The sequence below is a fragment of the Cryptomeria japonica genome, chromosome 6, assembly GCF_030272615.1.
Source record: "Cryptomeria japonica chromosome 6, Sugi_1.0, whole genome shotgun sequence".
Taxonomy (NCBI): Eukaryota; Viridiplantae; Streptophyta; class Pinopsida; order Cupressales; family Cupressaceae; genus Cryptomeria; species Cryptomeria japonica.
Window position 1 is genome coordinate 104,406,817 of NC_081410.1, and position 18,635 is coordinate 104,425,451.

Sequence of the window (18,635 nt, forward strand, 5' to 3'; positions counted from 1 at the left end):
ATTGACTTGCAAGGTGTCTTATCTTTATATGCATCTTTAACTTTGTTTAATTGCAAGTCGGCCTCCTTTAATTTGGGTGCCAATATTTGTTGTAGTGTGGGGTATATAGGATAGGGTTGGGCTTATCCTTGGGGCACATTACCCTTTAGGATAGGGCCTAGACCTAAGTGGGTTCGGATGTTGCCTTTAAGGCAATCCGAACCCATACCTTATCCTAGTTACAAACAACACCTATCAATCTTGGTTGCTAGATGAGAGTAATCGACACTTGGACACAATCAACCATTTAGTGCCTTTGGAATTTATATTCAATCGTTGTACAATAGTAGGAATTTTATGCTTGGGTTGGGTGCAAATTGAAGAGTTGTGCAAAGGCTTGCATGATAGATAGAGGTCTTTATCACAATTCACACAACTATCGAAAACCATTTGCCAATTTGCATGGCGATGTACAAAACAACTAAGTCTAATTGGGTTTTGTGCAGAAGATCAAATTGTGTATCCAATATAACACAAAACATCAAAACATATTAGTGCATCCATGCTTATCTTGTGCATAGAAACAAAACTGAGAAACAAAGAAAGAGATATTTTTGGGTGATGCAAGATTACTTGACCCTTGGATTCCCTACATCAATCACCCTAGGTGAACAAATAGTAAGCATAGTGCTCACAACTAGGATTGCATGGAAGATTGGTTTTCTTGTCAGTGCACGAAACCAAGATTTGTGTAGTTTATTCTTATTGCTTTTAAAACATCTGCTTTTGCCAGTTTGATAGTCCTTGTGGTTGTACAAAATCTGATTCATTTAGTGCATGGGAGGAATACAAATCAAGGACATAGAATAATAGAGAGATATCAAAACCTTTTATATTATGAGTATGACCTCAACAAATATTAATGTAAAATATTTGCACTCTTCCTTGGGGATGCCCCCCCCCCCCCCCACAAAAAAAAAACCTTGCATCCCCTTACCGAGACTTGGAGACTTGGGGAAAACGCCCCCCCACAACATCACTGCTGGGTCGCTTGATATGGAACATGTCATTACATATCGATTGCAACCTTTAACTTTGTGAAAACTAGTTTGCCATCACCGCTGGGTCGCTTGATATGGAACATGTCATTACATATTGATTGCAACCTTTAACTTTGTGAAAACTAGTTTGCCTTTCATGGGGCCCTTGCAAAGATGTTATATTGCAAATTTTGCCTTGAAGATTTCAGTTCACCTTAATTTGTCTATTAGTGCTGCCCCCCACTAATGCCCCATGCCCCTCCGTTAGGAAACTCCATGGAACTATGGATATTTGCCACTTTCTAATCAACAAGATGAAGATCTCATGAGGGCAAGGTGAGAGCATATGGTGAATATATATTATTCTTTTGTGTTGCATGATGACCAAGATCTCATAGGGTGAGGTGAGAGCATACAATGGGTGAATAATAATTTCTATATGATTTATTTAAATAAATATCAAAGCTCAAAAGATATAGCAATAGATTGAATGAGCAATAGAAATCTTCACAAATACATTGGAGCTGAATCTTATTGCTCAAATATGCTGGAATGGTTTAGATAGATAAAATACAATACGAGTCTAATTTTCTATTGATATAAGTTGTTGCCCCAAATACTTGTTGGAAAACATATGAATTTTTTTTAGCACAAATACATATGGATGAGATTGCCTTTAGAAAACCAAAGGAGTTTCATCCTCCAATCTCAAGGAAATAAAAAATGGCCCACTTTGTTTTGTAACTCATTAATTTCTTGTCATAGAATTTGTTATGATAAAACTGCCAAGTGTTTTGGGAATTACAATAACCTTTTATGAAAACCCGTTCCCCCATATGTTGAAACTAAATATTATTTTAATTTTTTGGTTACTTTTCCAACCTTGGATTTAACATATACCGTGATTTTTTGTGCAAGAAACATTTTTCTTTAAGATGATTTTTTGGTACTGGTCTGGTTTGTTTTGGGTTCGGGTCCTGCTCCGGTTCGCTTTTGGGTTCGGCCACGGTTCATACCTGGGCAAGCTGGTTCGTCAATGGTGAACCTAGGGCGAACCCAGGGCTAACCCAGGGCAAACCTAGACACTTGGGGGGTGCCCAAATTTACATTTTTTTTTGTAAAATTTTATAGCAATGAGTTCAGACTAGCAGATTTGTGTGATTGTTTTGCAAGTTATCATGCAGGTTTAAGACTTAAAATTATTAAGAACAACAACAGACAATTGATAGATTTATTCAAATTTTTTATGTCTGAAGCAAGATAAAATAGAGCAGCAAACAATTGAGTTCTGACCTCTTACTTGTTAACCTTATACAATGTACTAGAGCAATGCTCAATCACAACAGCAAAATACCCATGCATTAGGTCATTCTGATTTACAATCCTCGGCTTATGAAAAGCAACAAAAATATTCAGTTTCCTGAGCTCACTTTCTTGACTGCTCATTCTTCTTCTTCTTCTTCATCATCTTCAATGGCATTAGTCGTTTCTGTGAAAGACTTTTTCTGTTATTCTTGACTGCTATTGCATTTTTTCTTGACTTGCAATTAGTCTTTCATCTTCTTAGTGCTATTCTTGACTGCTAATGCAAGAAGAAGAAGAATCCATTAGATAATTTAAACTTAGTATAAAGTTCCAATTGTTGCAAGTTGAATATTGAATTTGAAACAATGATACGTGAACTTGATATTATCATTTTAATATTTTGATGTTGAACTTGAAGTATATGATGCTATGATTGTATGAACTATGATCATGATGCTATGATTAGAAGTTTATGGTGTTTTTGTTGTTTATATGATATATTGTTGCTTATAGGCTGCATATATATATATATATATATATATATATATATGTTTTTGTACTAACGAACCCAAACCCCATTTCAAAATTTTGCCGTACCGGCGAACCGGTTCTTCAAACCCGAACATGAACCCAAACCGGCAACTTAGGGTTTTAATTTTAATTTACATTTTTGTTTACTTTTCAAACCCATGGGCCCTTTATTAAAAATACTTACGTATCCTTATTGGAAAGTAAGGATTGAGCCTACATGAGCGAAATTAATTAAAAAGTGACATTACGACTTTACCCTTTCCAAAATTGCTTGCCCTCAAGCTAATGCAAAGCTCGATGTCCTAGTATCGTTGATTCTTCCAAGCAACAATGGCCTTCTTTGTTACTTGATGATGTATCTAGGAATAATGGAGGGGGTTATTATGATGTTATTAGAGTAAACTCTATGAACTGTTGAGATCCCTTATTTTATAGCCATAGTGTAAGCATGCCACTAGATACCATACTATACTTGTCCATGATAGTGTGCATACCAGTATGATAAATGTGGTAATTACTTGAAGACAAAGTCGGCATGCCTTTCAAAAGAAAGCATCTGACTGCCCATGAGACTAGTTCCTTAGAGAAAGTCCCTTCCATGCTCCTAGCTGTGATCACTTCATGTGACCTCTTAGGTATGCACTTAAGTATCATGTCTTACCCTTGATATTTGAACTTCAGTTCCATGCATTGACAATTTTGGGAAAATTCCCTAAGGTGATGCAACCACTCTACTCCAAAGATTATATTTGCTTCCCCAAGTCCTACCACAGAGAAATAATCAACCTCATTATAGTCACCAAGGAATAACTCAAGATGACAACTTACCTTGATACAAAATCATGAATACAATAGCAATGGTGACATTGAATCTAGCAAAGGCTTCATCTTTCATCCTTTCCTAACCACCTTCATTAATGAAGTTGTGGGTAGCCCCACTATTAGTAAGCATGATAATTGGCTGTTTGGATAGACCCACTATCAATAAGAACCATAATGGCTATTCAAATAGCTCCTCATGAACTCTGAATGGATAAATATTGTGGCACTTTTGAGAAAGCTGCAAGAACATCTTTGCCAATGCTTGCACCTTCATCTATCTCAAATTTAGGCTCAATACTCTACTTTCCTTTTGCTTCTTGTAGTTTTGGTTCGTCAACTTCAATCTCCTCATTAGAGACCATCTTTTTTAATGTCGGAAACTCTTCCCTAGTAACTCCAAGTATTTATTGAAAGATATGGTGGCTTTGAAGGATTTAGATTTCCTTTGATATTCTTCAAAAAGTCTGTCAAGCTCCTATATGGAAGTAGTCTTTTTTAAAGTAATATTGTAATATTTAGCATGTAATGGTCATCTAGTTAGTTTTAGGAAGTTTCCTCTCTGTATTTCGTCAGCTAGTTAGTTTTAGGAAGTTTCCTTTCTGTATTTCGTCAGCTAGTTAGTTTTAGGAAGTTTCTTTTTTTTCTTTTGTTCTGGATTGTTTCTTTTATAGAAATATTGCTTGTACTCTATATTTAAGTAGTTTTCATTTCCTTTGTAAATAACGAATTATCATTTCATGGTATCAAAGCAGAGGTACCTATTTGGTGAATATTTAATAAAATTCATGTTTTCATTACTTTAAATTTTTTTCCAGAAGTTTTTTGAAATGATTTTCTATGAAAATCTGGAGGTTTTTTACCGTACACATTCATACGAAGATTTTTTTGAAGGCTTTTTGACCGATTTTTTCTTAATAAAAATTGTGGTGTTTAATTTGTAAAACTTCGAGCTGTTTTTTACAAAGAAAATTCGTGAAAATCGAGGCATTTCTTTCTGAAAATTGTGGCTAGAAATCACTTTTTTTTTTTTTTTCCTTGTGACTTTTGTAGCCCTCATTCCAACATGCTAAGTTTTGTCTTTCTCGTCTGTGATGAGAGATTTCCCGCCTTGTGATTGTTCTTGTTGAGACATGTTGCTATTTGCGCGACCTCTATAGCTGTTCGCATATTTCTCAGTCCGCGACTCGAGTTTTCTACAGCTTTTATTCTTGTGTCGTCTTTTGTCTAGGTTCTCGCGTTTGCTTTCTTTCTAATTGCGACACCTATGTTTCCTTGTGCCACATGAAGGTTTTGGGGTTTCGTGACTAGGGTTTTCCTATGGCACAATTTTTGAAGTTTTTTGTGCATCCAAATTTTCAAGATCATGGGTATTTTGTTTTTTTCATGATTTTTTCACCCAAAATTTGTGGGTTCTTTGCTGGCAGGTTTTGCATGATTTTTTTTCGCCAAAAAATCGTGGAGGGTTTTTTGCACGATTTCTTCCCAAAAATCATGGCGGGTTTTTCCATGATTTTTCCTAAAAATCGTGGTCTTCTGTTGCTATTTTTGATGATTTTTTAAATCATGGGTTTTCACCGTTTTTCCACAAAACAAAGGTTTTGTCGATGTTTTCTCAAAATCGTGGTGCTGTCTCACAACTACTTTTTTTGATGATTTTTGGACTATCGTAGGTTCTTTTTTTTGCCAATTTTTTATCAACAAAAATCGAAGCTTTTTGAGAATCTAATCTCGGTTTTAATATCTTTGGATAACAAAAGGGATGGCTTCATTACCCAACATCATGTTGGAAGGCACTTAGAGGTTCAATGACAAGAGCTACAATACTTGGAAGTGGAGGATGCTCACTATTTTTGAGGACTGGTGTCTAGACTAGATTGTTTTGGATGATAATTTTGCTTGTCCCATGGTCGTAGGCAAAGACCAGGACAAGTTTGATGAGAGCAAACATGAAGTATTATGTAGCTTAAGTTATTAATCACTTATGAGATGCTTCCAAAGGTTCCGTCTGGTAAGACTATTGCACAAAAAAAAATTGTACGATACGTCAAATAAAGGCAGATCTTTCTTCCTTAAGAGTATGATGTTCTCGATTACGATGGATGACAAGATGTCTTTGTAGGATCATTTAATGAAGATCAAAGTTGCAAGATGGAAGAAGAAGATATGGTGGTTATATAGTTGAAAAGCTTACCACGATTGTATGAGCACTTCATCGAAACTCTTAGCATTACATCCACTAATGTTGACTAGAAGTTTGATGAGCTGTGCAATAAGCTCTTGCAACAAGCCAGGTGGAAACAACAGTTTGGTAGTAGCAGTGACACGGCCAGTGTGGAATAGGCATTTACTACCAAGGATAAAGGCAAAGGCAAGTTAGCAGATTGGACAAAGTGCAGTGCACTTGATGATTCTTCTAAGAATCTAAAATCTATCACATGTCATTATTGTGGTAAACTTGGTCATTTCCATAAATTCTATAGAAAGGGGTTGGTTGATTAGAAATCCAACCATGGAGGGCCTCTGCAACAAGCTCATGTTGCAGAGCATCTTGAAGAGGAGTCTACCTGGCTTTTATGCATTCGTGGCCAAATGATCTGCAGATTATGTAAAGTCTTCCGTAGGGTAGTTAGTAGAATGACCATTAAGAGAGGGTTTTAAAGTAATATTGTAATATTTAGTGTGTAATGGTCATCCAATTAGTTTTAGGAAGTTTCCTTTTTTTCTTTCGTCATCTAGTTAGTTTTAGGAAGTTTCCTTTCTGTCTTTTGTTCTCGATTGTTTCTTTTATAGAAACATTGGTTGTACTCTCTATTTAAGGAGTTTTCATCTCCTTTGTAAATAACGAATTATCATTTCAATCTTAGGTTTTGTTCTTTCTTCTTTCTGCAGAAATGTTGGTCTAGAAGGTTTTGGGATGGAACTAAGTGCTAGTCGGTTATTTGCAAATGAATGTTCCCTTCTTTGTGATGTTTTGGTATGACCTTGATCTCACAAAAGGGATAGCATTGGACATATTAATCTAAATCTAAAGTCCTAATATGGTGTCTTGAAAAAACTCGGTTCTTTCTTCTACTGCTATGGGTCTTTTGGTCCTCTCCATTCTTGACATGTTGGCAGGATATTAGCTTTGATAACACTGATGATCTCAACAAATTTTAATATAAAATATTTACCACTATTTGTTCACTCAAATCACTTGAGAGTGAGGTGAGAGCATATGGTGTGTCAATATTATTATTCAACAACATCTGATCACTGAGATCTCGTTAGGGCGAGTGAGAGCATATGGTGGATGAACAATGATATTTACATGTCATTTAAATAAATATCAATGCCCGAAAGAGATAGCAATAGATTGCTTGAACAATAGAAATTTTCACAAACATGCTGGATCCAAATCTTATTACTCATGTATGCTAGAATAATTCGAATAAACAAAATACAAACATGAAATGAATTTGATCACACTATGTTGTTGGTCCAAATACAAATACTCGCAGGAAAATAAGGCTCAAGTTATGACAAAAAATCTATAAAAAAATGGTCCTCTGATCTTCAAATCCAATTGTTTTTGTCTTGAATTGATAGTTGAATACAAGGCTTAAGTTATGACAAAATATATATAAAAAAATGGTAGTTGTCTCCAAGGCTAGACAAGCACCTTATTTTATAGCAGTAGGAGGGCATAAAGATTGAAAGTGAAGGGCAAAGTAAAAATAAACCATATTCCTCTTCCTCTTTTCTCTTCTCTTCCTTCTTAGAAGACAAAAGTGTCTGTTAATAAAGGTATTCACACAAGAAGTTTGCATAATTTCAATCATACATTAATGATCTAAGTATTGATCAATTTGTGTCATATAAGGAGGTCCAAACTAAATCTCAATGGAAATAGGCTATGAAGAAAAGATTTGATTCTATCTTGAAAATGACACTTGGGGTCTGATTGAACTTCCACCAAACGAAAGTAATTTGCTGCTGATGGTTTATAGATTTAAAATTAACTATGGTTATTCTATTTACAGGTAGAAGAGTAAGACTTTGAAGAAGCATTTGCCCAAGCGACAAAGATGATTGCAATCAAATTGTTTAGTACTCTTGCAGCACACTTTGGGTGATTATCAAATGTGAAGTGTACCTTTCTCAATAGTATTCTTGATTATGGGATTAGTCAATTGCAATTGGTGAGAGTGATAGAAATTTTAAAATATTTGTAAGCTTAGTAGAAGATTTGATCAATGGGCAAGATGAAGAGGCTGAGCAGAGGGACCATATCTATGGACAGGTTTAGTGTTACTGTTGGACAAACTTCTTTTCAATGCTTGTCAGTCTCGTCAAAGACTATATGCTATCATGTATGCAAGCTAACTTATACTTGTTGTTAGATCCTATCAGCAGTTTTGTAGGGACAAGGAAGGTGGGCCTCCACAATCACAAAATCTTTAGAACATTGCCACACTTGAGGTTAATGTTACATATTTTCTTGCCATTATATTTGGCAGTGGATTGTGTATGGCTCTTCCTTTACATGGATGCTTGAGGACTTCATTTAGTGCTTCCTCATCCATAGATGAGAGAAGAAAGGAGAGCTGTTAATGTGGAATGAACTCCCCAACAAGAGATATGCAAACGATAGGAAAAATAAGAACAAATCTACTCAAGGAATGTTGGTGTTCAGTACCAGTTAGGCAATAGATATGACCCTCCATTGCTAGTCGAATTTTCACTACCAATGTAACATTCGCTCCAGTTTTTCTTCAATCCAATCCATTGTCCATGCAGAAAAGCCATCCACAAAACCTGGAGATGCCGTGCATAAAATTATGTGAGTTATATTTGCCAGGTCTTATTGTGAAATTGGTATAACATCCATGAGCCATCATCTCCAATGAGCAGTGAGCTAAATGGAATGTTGTGCTATTATGCCAACTATGCAACATGCAGCACAGGGATTCCAATGTGTATGATGATTGTATGGAAGCAGAGTTATTAGAATCTCTTGTAGGGTGACTGCACATGGAGTGGTTTAATTGACAGTAGAATCCAGATTCACTAGTTTTACTCCATATTGGGAGTGTTTCATATTTTCCAAAATAATCATGAAAATACCTCAAAATGGCATATTTACTTAAAAGAATTATAAAGTGAGTAACAAAATCCCTATGCAGGAAAACAGCTCAAAAAGTGTAAAGCAAAAACATGAACTGCCTGTGCCCTTTTATCATTATCACAAAAGCACCCGGACAATTGGAGGCTTAAAGCATTAGGGTTTACAGTGCACGGGGAGATGTTTTTGCTAAAACTAACCATAACCTAGTGAGATCTGCTTTTCTGGAGCTACAATGATGCACTTATCTATATGGCATAAAAAATTGCTCCTTGCTTTTTCCTTAAATTCCCTTTTTTGAAAGCTTTCAACCCAGACATACATGTATGAATCCATATCCATAACCAATCTGAAAAATATGAAAAACATTTTATGAAAAAACTGTACCAATAGGAAAAGGATGGGTGAAAGGAAGTCAACTTTCAACTTTCTTTGTACACACGGGTACAAAATGTGTAACATAATTGAGGAGGAAGGACCACAGAACTGTTCTTACAGGTTTCAGCTCTCAAATAGGTTGATTGCTACTTTATCAATATCCAGAACAATAGTACCAAACTCACCTAGGACCAATTAAACCTTACATCTGGGAGGCCTTTGGCCCTAATACCTGCCAATCTCTGATGCAGACCAGAAAGCTGTCTGTTGAATTACAGGGATGGTTTTCCATCTAATTCCCACCAATATCTGATGCAGACCAGAAAGCTGTGTGTTTAAGTACAGGGTGATTTTCCATTCAAAAAGCACCAAGATCTATTTTCAATGTGAATATGCAATTCTTATGTGTTTTAGAATTCCATGTGTAAACACCGAGAAGTGTTTGGTCATAGTGGCATCACAGTTCCAGTTCATGCTCTGAAGGAGCTTTCGGCAGGTTTTCATACTTCCAGATAACCTTTCATACACAATGACTCTTGGGTTGAATGAGAAACTTTAACTACCTCGTCTCCCACCATTTAATGTGTATGTGGTTAGGATGCTTTCAGACTTTGGCTTTATTAGGGCTATGGCAGATGCCTTGAGGATCAGTAGGAAAGTAATATATACACATATTGTTTGTGTATTGAGATTATTTGAAAGGGCAAGCTAATCTGAGTGATGGAATAAATTGCTTTGATATCACTAATTTGGTTGCCACTAAATTACAAAATATGATGATGTATAAATAGGAATGAATTTTTTAGTACTAATCAGTGATGATGTATAATTCATTCAGACAGCAAGAAAATATTGGCAATGAGAATTGAAGGGAAAATTTATTCATGGTTAGCTTTGCACAAGGCAATTTCTGAGAAAATATATGGATATTTGTATATCTTTATCTCCTATCCGTGCAATACATTTTTGTAAAGACTATATGGAACAGGAACTCTGGAGATAGCAGTGGGAAGTTGGGAATGTTTCATCTTCTATAAGTTGCTGAAGAAGTGGCGACATGCAGTCAATGTTTTCATTATGTAGTTCCAATGTGTGTAGTAACTCTATTATTGGGGCTGCTCCCAATGTTTATATAATAGCCTTTTATCCCTCAATGCCTTTGCTCATTGCCTATTCATGCCAGATGATGACAGCTGAGTCACTGGGTTAGATGGCTGGGTGGGTTGTATATAGACATGTACCCAGCAGAGAAGGAAAAACTATGTCTTTTCTTCCTTCTGAAGTAATTGCCTGCCTACAATATCATTTTGGAAGGGATTGATGGCCACAATTCAAATTGGGTCATTAGGAGAACCGGCCAACACTGAGAAACAATGACTGAAATACGCTTCGCAGGCCCCAGTGGCCTCTAGTTTGGAATGCCATTGAGTAGAGGGAGGCATTTTTATACTGTCTAGATTGATGTGCATTGCTGCCGACATAGCCTATAGTCTAATTAGTGGTGATAACTAATATTTTTAGTGGGTCTAGCTTAGTCTGGGAGAAACTTGGGCCCCAGGCAGTGATTCAGCTGTACATCTTTATTTTTCTGTAAAAAAGATCAAACTAATATGCAATATGGTTATCTACATTTGATTTTGTTGGGTTATTCCAACACCTGGCTTCTTTTTCACTCGTTTGAGTTATTTTATTTAGGTTGGGGAGCCCCATCAACTATACCTATTTACCAAGCAAGGAAATATGGTTGCTATATTATTGAGTATCATAGGGATTTTTTAATAGATCTTATTGAGACATGAAGTCACTTTAATTATGTTCATTTTCTTTAATCCTTTACTACATTCAATTAAAAAACTTACTTTTTACTTATCACTGTTTGATTGCAATTTGGTTGTGATATACCATTCAACCTATTAGTTGTTCATCTTTAATTAATCATCTTTTCTATCCTCTTCATATGTTTTTCAATTGCAAATATTGGTTGAAGTTAATAGCCATTAAACTATATGGTGATGGAATGATGCACGGACAAAGCAACAATAGATATAAAGTAAATGCATGCTTTGCCAACTTATTTTGATTCAACAGATTGTGTTTTATGGTGGTGTTGCATTGTGAAGATGTGAGTTTAAAAGCATTTTTGGTTTTCTTTGTTGAATATTTGTAGTGCATTTATTGTTGCTGTCCTTTCCCATTGTATTTTCCTAAAAATTTGATGCCGTGCGAGAATATTATCCTAATAATACTGCACAAGATTGTTTAGGAGGATTTTCCTAAGTTTATTCTTATCTATCTTTAAGGACTGCTATGCCAATTTATAATTATCATCACTGTAATACTAACGTAGTGCTCTGTATCTTGGAATATGCTTGTGGTGATTGCCATAACGAGGTGAATTTTATATGCTGTAGATTCTTTGGCCCGATGGTATATTCTTTACTAAGCATCCTCGGCGACATCGGCCACCTTCCCAAGATGTGGGTTTATCTGTGCCACAAAATCAAGGAACGATGACATCAGCAAAGGGAACGGAGTTTAGGCAACCTAACGTAAAAGATAATCCATCCTTACCAGATCCACAAGTGGAAGAAACTCGACGGGCAAAATTTGTTCGTGAGTTAATGATTGGTAAATTCATCTCTTTCTTATACATTTCACATGGCTTGTTTTGAATTATTTTACACCTCTGCAATAGTATATATTAATTCAATGGGAGTATGATAGAACCTATTTTGTCAAATATATCTTTTATAAACTAAGTTGCCGGGTGTGGGTGTTGGTGTGGATGCGGGTTCGCGCCGGGTCCGGATCTGGGTTCAGTGCAGCTCTGGGTTCGCTGTGGCTGAGTCAGCAGTCAGCAAAGAATAAAAACAAATGAATAGAATTTCTCAAAAGAAGCAATAAGAAAATTGAGTCTGGACAAGTGGTATGAGTGGTTAAATTGCTAAAACGAAGAGAGTTGTGGAGAATATGACCTCGATGTCACTGATTCCTTAGACAACAATGAATAAGAAAGCCGATCTGCTTCTGATGATTGCATATTTTGATGTGTGACTGTGTTATACGCAGCTCTGCTGCTATTGTCAATTATTATACACATTTCTCAAAGGCAAGGGTTTATTAATAATTGACAATAGCAGCAGAGCTGCGTGTAACACAGTCACACATCAAAATATACAATCGTCAGAAGCAGATCGGCTTTCTTATTCATTGTTGTCTAAGGAATCAGTGACATCAAGGTCATATTCTCCACAACTCTCTTAGTTTTAGCAATTCAACCACTCATACCACTTGTCCAGACTCGATTTTTCTGTTGCTTCTTTTGCGAAATTCTATTCACACACACACATATATATATACATGTATAATTACATACATATATATAAATTTTTTTTAGGGTTTGGGTTCGGAAAAATGGTCGATATTTTATCAAGTATCATAGGGAATTTTAATAGATCTTATTGAGACATGAAATCACTTTAATTTTGTCCTGTTCATTTGGCAAAGCATTACTTGAAACACTTTACTTTCTGCATTCAAATTTCAATCTTCTATATTGTTTACTGTCTGGAAGCAGTTATGGTAATCAATCTGAAGTGTGTTTATTGACACTTTGTCCCATTCAATTGGCAAAGCATTTAACTGAAACATTCTAGATACGTTCTACATTCAAATTTAGTTCTATAGTGTTTCCTTGAATAAGTTTAATGTCCATATGTAGGATTGACTGGAAGTATAAACCAATTTTGGTATTTGAAGACATTTTGCTTGTTGGTGCCCTAGAATATGAGGGGCTTGACCAACACTCAGATTAACCATAAAAAGCTGACTAATGTTTGCTCTTAACAGGGACTGCCTCATTCCTCTGTCCTGAAACCTATCCTAGTAATGTGTTAATCTTTTTGGTAACAATTAGAACTGAAACTTCCTCAGACAGAAATTGCCAGATCTGATCAGTGGTGTAAGTCACGTGACTTAAGCTTCTATGGCTTGTTTATTATATGACATATACTGGGAGTCTGATAATCCGCTACATTACATTTGTAAACTGTACATTCCTTATACTTTAAGTTGGGACATGCTTGCAGGCAAGTTACACCCCAGAAGATCTTGGACAATAACTTAAACCAGATTCAACGTTTTTACTGTCTCAGATCTTGGACAATAACTTAAACCAGATTCAACATTTTTACTGTCTCACTTCCATTTTAATAGTTTCTTTGGAACCCTAAATTTAAATATATATGATATGTATCTTAAATATATATTTTGTGATGGGCCTAGATTGTTTTTGTAAACTGTTTATCAATGAGTTTGTTGTGTTCCTGCTTCACAGATAATGCCCCGGCTGCTCTTGTTGGTCTAGTAGGACGAAAAGAGTATGAGCGATGTGCTCGGGATGTTTATTTCTTTCTACAAGTATGTTTCATTTACCATGTGTCGGTTTTCTCTAAAGTTGAATTGCTTCTGTAATTTAGGTTTTTCTATCAGGATGCATTTTTCTTCTCAATGCATGTATCATGCTATTTATTTGTATTTATTCAGTTTCGATAATTGGCTGTTTGGAATGAAGAGAATTTTATCTGATAAATCTTCATGATCTTTTCCATTTCTTTGCAGTCAGCAGTTTGTATGAAACAATTAGCTTATGGCCTTTTGGAGTTGCTGCTTCTCGCTGCATTTCCTGAGCTTGATGATATTGTGAGTTCTTGTCATACTGGAAAGGGAAGTTTTAAAGTAAATCAAGAAACTAAGTGATTTTATTCATTCTTTTTGTATTTTTTTTGGTTTGGATATGGTAATTCTTTGTGAGATTGTTTGACATTGATTGAACAAGTCCTGGTAAAATGGAGTTGGTCCACTTGATGAGTCGGAAACATGCTTATGGGCAATGTGTCCCCAAATTTTGATGGGATTTTACCCTTTGTTGATATTGTATTTGTAAAACACAACGAAGAGCCATGATAAATTTCATGTGTTGTATGGTTGAGTTGAACTTTGTTATTCTATAAAAGTTTTCACATTTGTAATTACTTTGTTGATATGGGCCTGATTTGTGTACAATTTACGATGCTGTGATTATATACTTTCATGTCCCAATTTAAAAGATACATAAGTTGTGATTTGTAACTAGTTAATCAATTTCCAAACGATGAGCTTACTTGTGGCATATATTGTCTAATCCACCTGATATAAAAGCTGCTTATTAGTGTAGAAGGATGTTACCAGCTTGTAGGAATAACTAAGTTTGATATAGTATTGGTTGCTTTTGTTAAATGTCCTAAATTTCTTGTGAAGACACTTAAGCAGTCACCATTGAGTTATAAGAATGCTTGAAAAACTTTATTAAAATTTAGCATACAGTCTCTTTTTTATGCGCATGCTTTCAAGAAATACAATTCAAAGAAAAATTCATTGACTCGGATGTTTTTTAATTAAAAATTATCATACAGCATCACTTTTTTTACGTGTATGCTTTCAAGAATACAATTCAAAGGAAAATTCATTGACTCGGATGTTTTTTACTTGGGAAGAATCAAGATGTACTTATTTGCTAACCAAGTCATTGATTTTAGTTTACTTTTAACATGATTGCAATTATTTAATCAAACCTTACAACACTGTCCTTCCCCCACCTCTACCCCCCACTGGCTAAAATCTTTTAACAAGTGCTACAAAAAAGTACTGAAGTATAAGCATATCCCAAAGAAACAGAATAAATAGGTTTACAAATGACTCTTTAGCTTACATTTCTGAACGTTTATTTTCTATTTGGTATATTCTTGTTCCTTCCAATTCAACCACTACACAAGCAGTCACTATTCACCAGAGTTGCACTGTTCACCACAGGCAATGTTTTTGACTTAAAAATCCTACATGGTATCATGATCGTGCTAAAACTCTTTAATCCATAGATGAACAGAATGGAGGAAGGCTGCCAGCAAGTACGACACTCGTTTCTCACAGTGGAAGTCAAATGGAAACCCTTTCCCTGAAACCAGAAACCCCATCATAGAAACTAACTTTCACTGTTTCAGGCTCCACTAATGTAATAGTGTTAAAATATATTTGATCCCATTACATGTATCATAGAACATACTTAATCTTGTATCTAGAATAATAAAAACTTGTTTTAGTTCCAGGCCAACGTGCAATAAAATTCATCCTTCACTTGTTCAACTTCTGATCTGCCTCTACAGCCTTTGGACGTACATCATCAATCTGGTTTTTAAAACCTGGGAGGTAGGTTGCTAGGTTCTTTAGAGTCTCCATTGTCATCTCATTCACTTTTTCAACAATTAATTCTTCTGTTGTTCTCCCCCTAAATCTTTGGATGACATTTGTATTCCTTCGCAGCTTATCTCCATCTTCCTTGAATATGTTTATCTCGAGAAATGACAAGTGATTCCTTAAATCCTTGATATCCAGTCGAAACTATGCTATGGTTGACCTTATTTGGGTATCCAATTCATCAATTAAGGAGATTTTCCACTCAAACATGTTTACCGGTCAACGAGTCTGATCCATTGTTGCCTTCATTGTTGATTATCCCTTCATTAATCAAAAGGGCTAGGGGCAACTCTATATCATGATCGTGATAAAATTCTTTAATCCATAGATGAACAGAATGGAGGAAGGCTTCCAGCAAGTACGACACTCGTTTCTCACAGTGGAAGTCAAATGGAAACCCTTTTCCTGAAACGAGAAACCCCATCATAGAAACCAACTTTCACTGTTTCAGGCTCCACTAATATAATAGTGTTAAAATATATTGATCCCATTACATGTATCATAGAACATACTTAATCTTGTATCCAGAATAATAAAAACTTGTTTTAGTTCCAGGCCAACATGCAATAAAATTCAACACTTTGTCAAGCAAGCTATGTTTTCTTACTCTTTCATCTAGTTTTAGTTCCAGGCCATTCAATACAAGAGACACATTTTTACAGAGTCTTGCTAGTGTTTTGGTTATTTAGATTGCCTTTGGAGTCAGATATAACATGCAAAATGAGTTAGCAGCATAGACAGGCTTTGTTGGCCAACTAAATGCTAAGAAATTGAATGGATCAATTCGTCAAATTTAATATGTAATATAAATGATAGTATTGTAGAGGAATAAAATGGTTCCTATACAAACATTTAATGTAAATTAGTTAATCCAACGATGAAAATCTAACACTATAATTCAGAGCGGAATCTAGATGACATTGAACCATGTACATTGTACTGAAATTGACAGTGGAGAGAGGTGCTCAGCTCTGTGTATGACTACCGAATATTTTGTTGTAATATAACACTGTGATTAGTCTGAGGAATTTGATATTAGGCATGCATGAGTTAGGCTTTGTCATCTTGGAAAACGTTTTGTATTGTGTTTGGATTTGTAGTCTTTCCATCTATGACGTTAAACTGACGTTTTGTTTATTCAGAGACCTGTTTGCGTATGCATATCTAGACTGGGTGGTGCTAAAAAGCACTGATAAGAGTTTTCTCTCTAGTTGGGGAATCTGCATTTTGTGTCGGTTGTAATCAGGACTTGTTAGACCAATTCAACATTATTTGAATGCACGCAAAGTAGAAGGCACATGCTCATGTATTGGTTTTATGAATGCAGATGCTGATGCAGTGAATGCCCAATGGTCAAATAATGTTTTTTGTGATTGCTATTGGATTTAATTGTTTGATGCTAAAGAATGATCTAGGAGTTGTGCTTCTATACAAGCTAGCGTTCAAGTTTGAATATTTTGCATTTGAGTTTGGTTAACGACCAATTGAGATTAAATTGAGTTAGGGTCATAAATAATTTTAAATTTGGAAAATGAGGTCAAGGCTGCGCTTGTTATCCTAAATTATGTTTAAGAATAGGTTTAGGTCTGGTTTGGGATGAATGCCATTTTTTTTTTCACAAAAATGATCATTTTAACTCCAGACATTTGTACTTGGGACAAGGGTCTTAAGGGATTCCAAAACAAGCAAGGAAAAGTGTACGTGAAACACTCTTCACCTATACATTTTGCTTCCACCTTGACTTGGATGTGAATTACCATAGATCACCATAGATCATGCTTATTAAATTAATTTATGAGCACATGAAAATGATATGGATATTAATTATGATCAATTCCCTTTCTATTTATTAAATTTGTTTTCTGCAACAAACCTTTGCAATCCCTATGATGAAATATTTTTGGAAGAATAAATGTATCGACTTGGTTTAGATTATGTAAATTATTAATGTTGTTTGAATATGTATGGACAATATTTATAGTGTGCATATCTAATTAAGCCAATGGAAACAATGGAGGTTTTGCAAGATAGTCGTCGTTGTGAATTTCCTTGTGATACCTACATTAAGAGTCATGGGAGGGCTAGTCTTTATGTGAAAGCATAATGCTAGATTTTAATTGGGATATTTACTATGGGTATTGGTACTTGTTTATGTGATATTTTAGATTTTTTTTTTTTTTTTAATGTTTTTACCCCTATTAAGTAACTACCTAGGGTCATTCAAGTATTTTATTTATTTGAAAAGGAAAGAAAGAAATGATCCAATTTGTTTTAAAGGAATTCTTGAGAATAGGATATTTTTTCTGGGAAATGTTTTTGTTTTTTGTTTTGATGGTGAATATTTTAAAAAAATCAAACCTACTTGTTGCAAATTAAATTCAAGTACATCTTATAGAGATTTCTATTTAAGTATTTTGATGTAATTGTGAAGGTGTGTTTTTATGTAGCTCTCTATTTGCTTGTTTTGATAGTGAATATTTTTTAAAACCAAGCCTACATGTTGCAAATTAAATTTAAGTGCATTTTATAGAAATTTCTTTCTCAGTATTTTGATGTAATTGTGAATGTGTGTTTTTATGTAGCTCTCCAAATCTGATTGAAAGTAGCCTATGTGTGGGACCTGAGGGAGGATTGAGGTTTCTTTTGGAAAAAATATTACAATTTCCTCGTGAAGAAAAAATTCTTGGCAAGTGTGCCATAATTATGACATTTATATTGTAAAAAATCAAATTATTTCTTGTAAAGGAAAATTCTAGACGAGTGAGATAATTATAGAATTTATGTGATGAGAGGATGATGTTATGAGTGTGATGTTGTAGAGGAAAAATGCTTATGTTGGAATATTCTGTCATGTTGATAATGATGCAAGAAGAATGGAATTTTTGGGGAGATTATAATCGCTTGAGGAGATATAATTTTTGGGGAGAATGGAATTTGCATGTGCTTTGAGAATTTCATCGAGTCTTTAAAGTCTCTAAAGACTTGGAACTATCTTGGAACACAATTTACATTTATTAATGATTTTGAAATATTTTTGAGCGAAAAGACTAAATGAGAATCTAATATTTTTATTGTTCAGTGCTTTCCATCAAAGTGATGATATTTTTCTTTGATTGTTGAACTATTTATCTTAATAATTTATTAAAAAATATATTAATTTTCTTTTCTTTCAGTTATTATATTAA

At 34.9% G+C, this 18,635-nt stretch overlaps 1 protein-coding gene across 4 annotated transcripts in view; it reads left to right on the forward strand.

Annotated features, from left to right (window-relative positions):
• The window catches only part of LOC131050131 (uncharacterized), a 53,887-nt gene extending 35,485 nt beyond the window's left edge, over window positions 1-18,402 (forward strand). For 2 of the 4 annotated variants that reach the window (XM_057984294.2, XM_057984298.2), the window contains 3 exons: window positions 11,571-11,787; window positions 13,496-13,578; window positions 13,780-14,189. In XM_057984294.2, the coding sequence (XP_057840277.2) occupies window positions 11,571-11,787; window positions 13,496-13,578; window positions 13,780-13,917 (438 nt within the window). In that variant the 3' untranslated portion in view covers window positions 13,918-14,189. Of the gene's footprint in view, window positions 1-11,570; window positions 11,788-13,495; window positions 13,579-13,779; window positions 14,190-18,032 lie in introns of those variants that run through there. The other 2 variants (XM_057984295.2, XM_057984296.2) reach the window with 2 other exon arrangements.
• The last annotated feature ends 233 nt before the right edge of the window (window positions 18,403-18,635 follow it).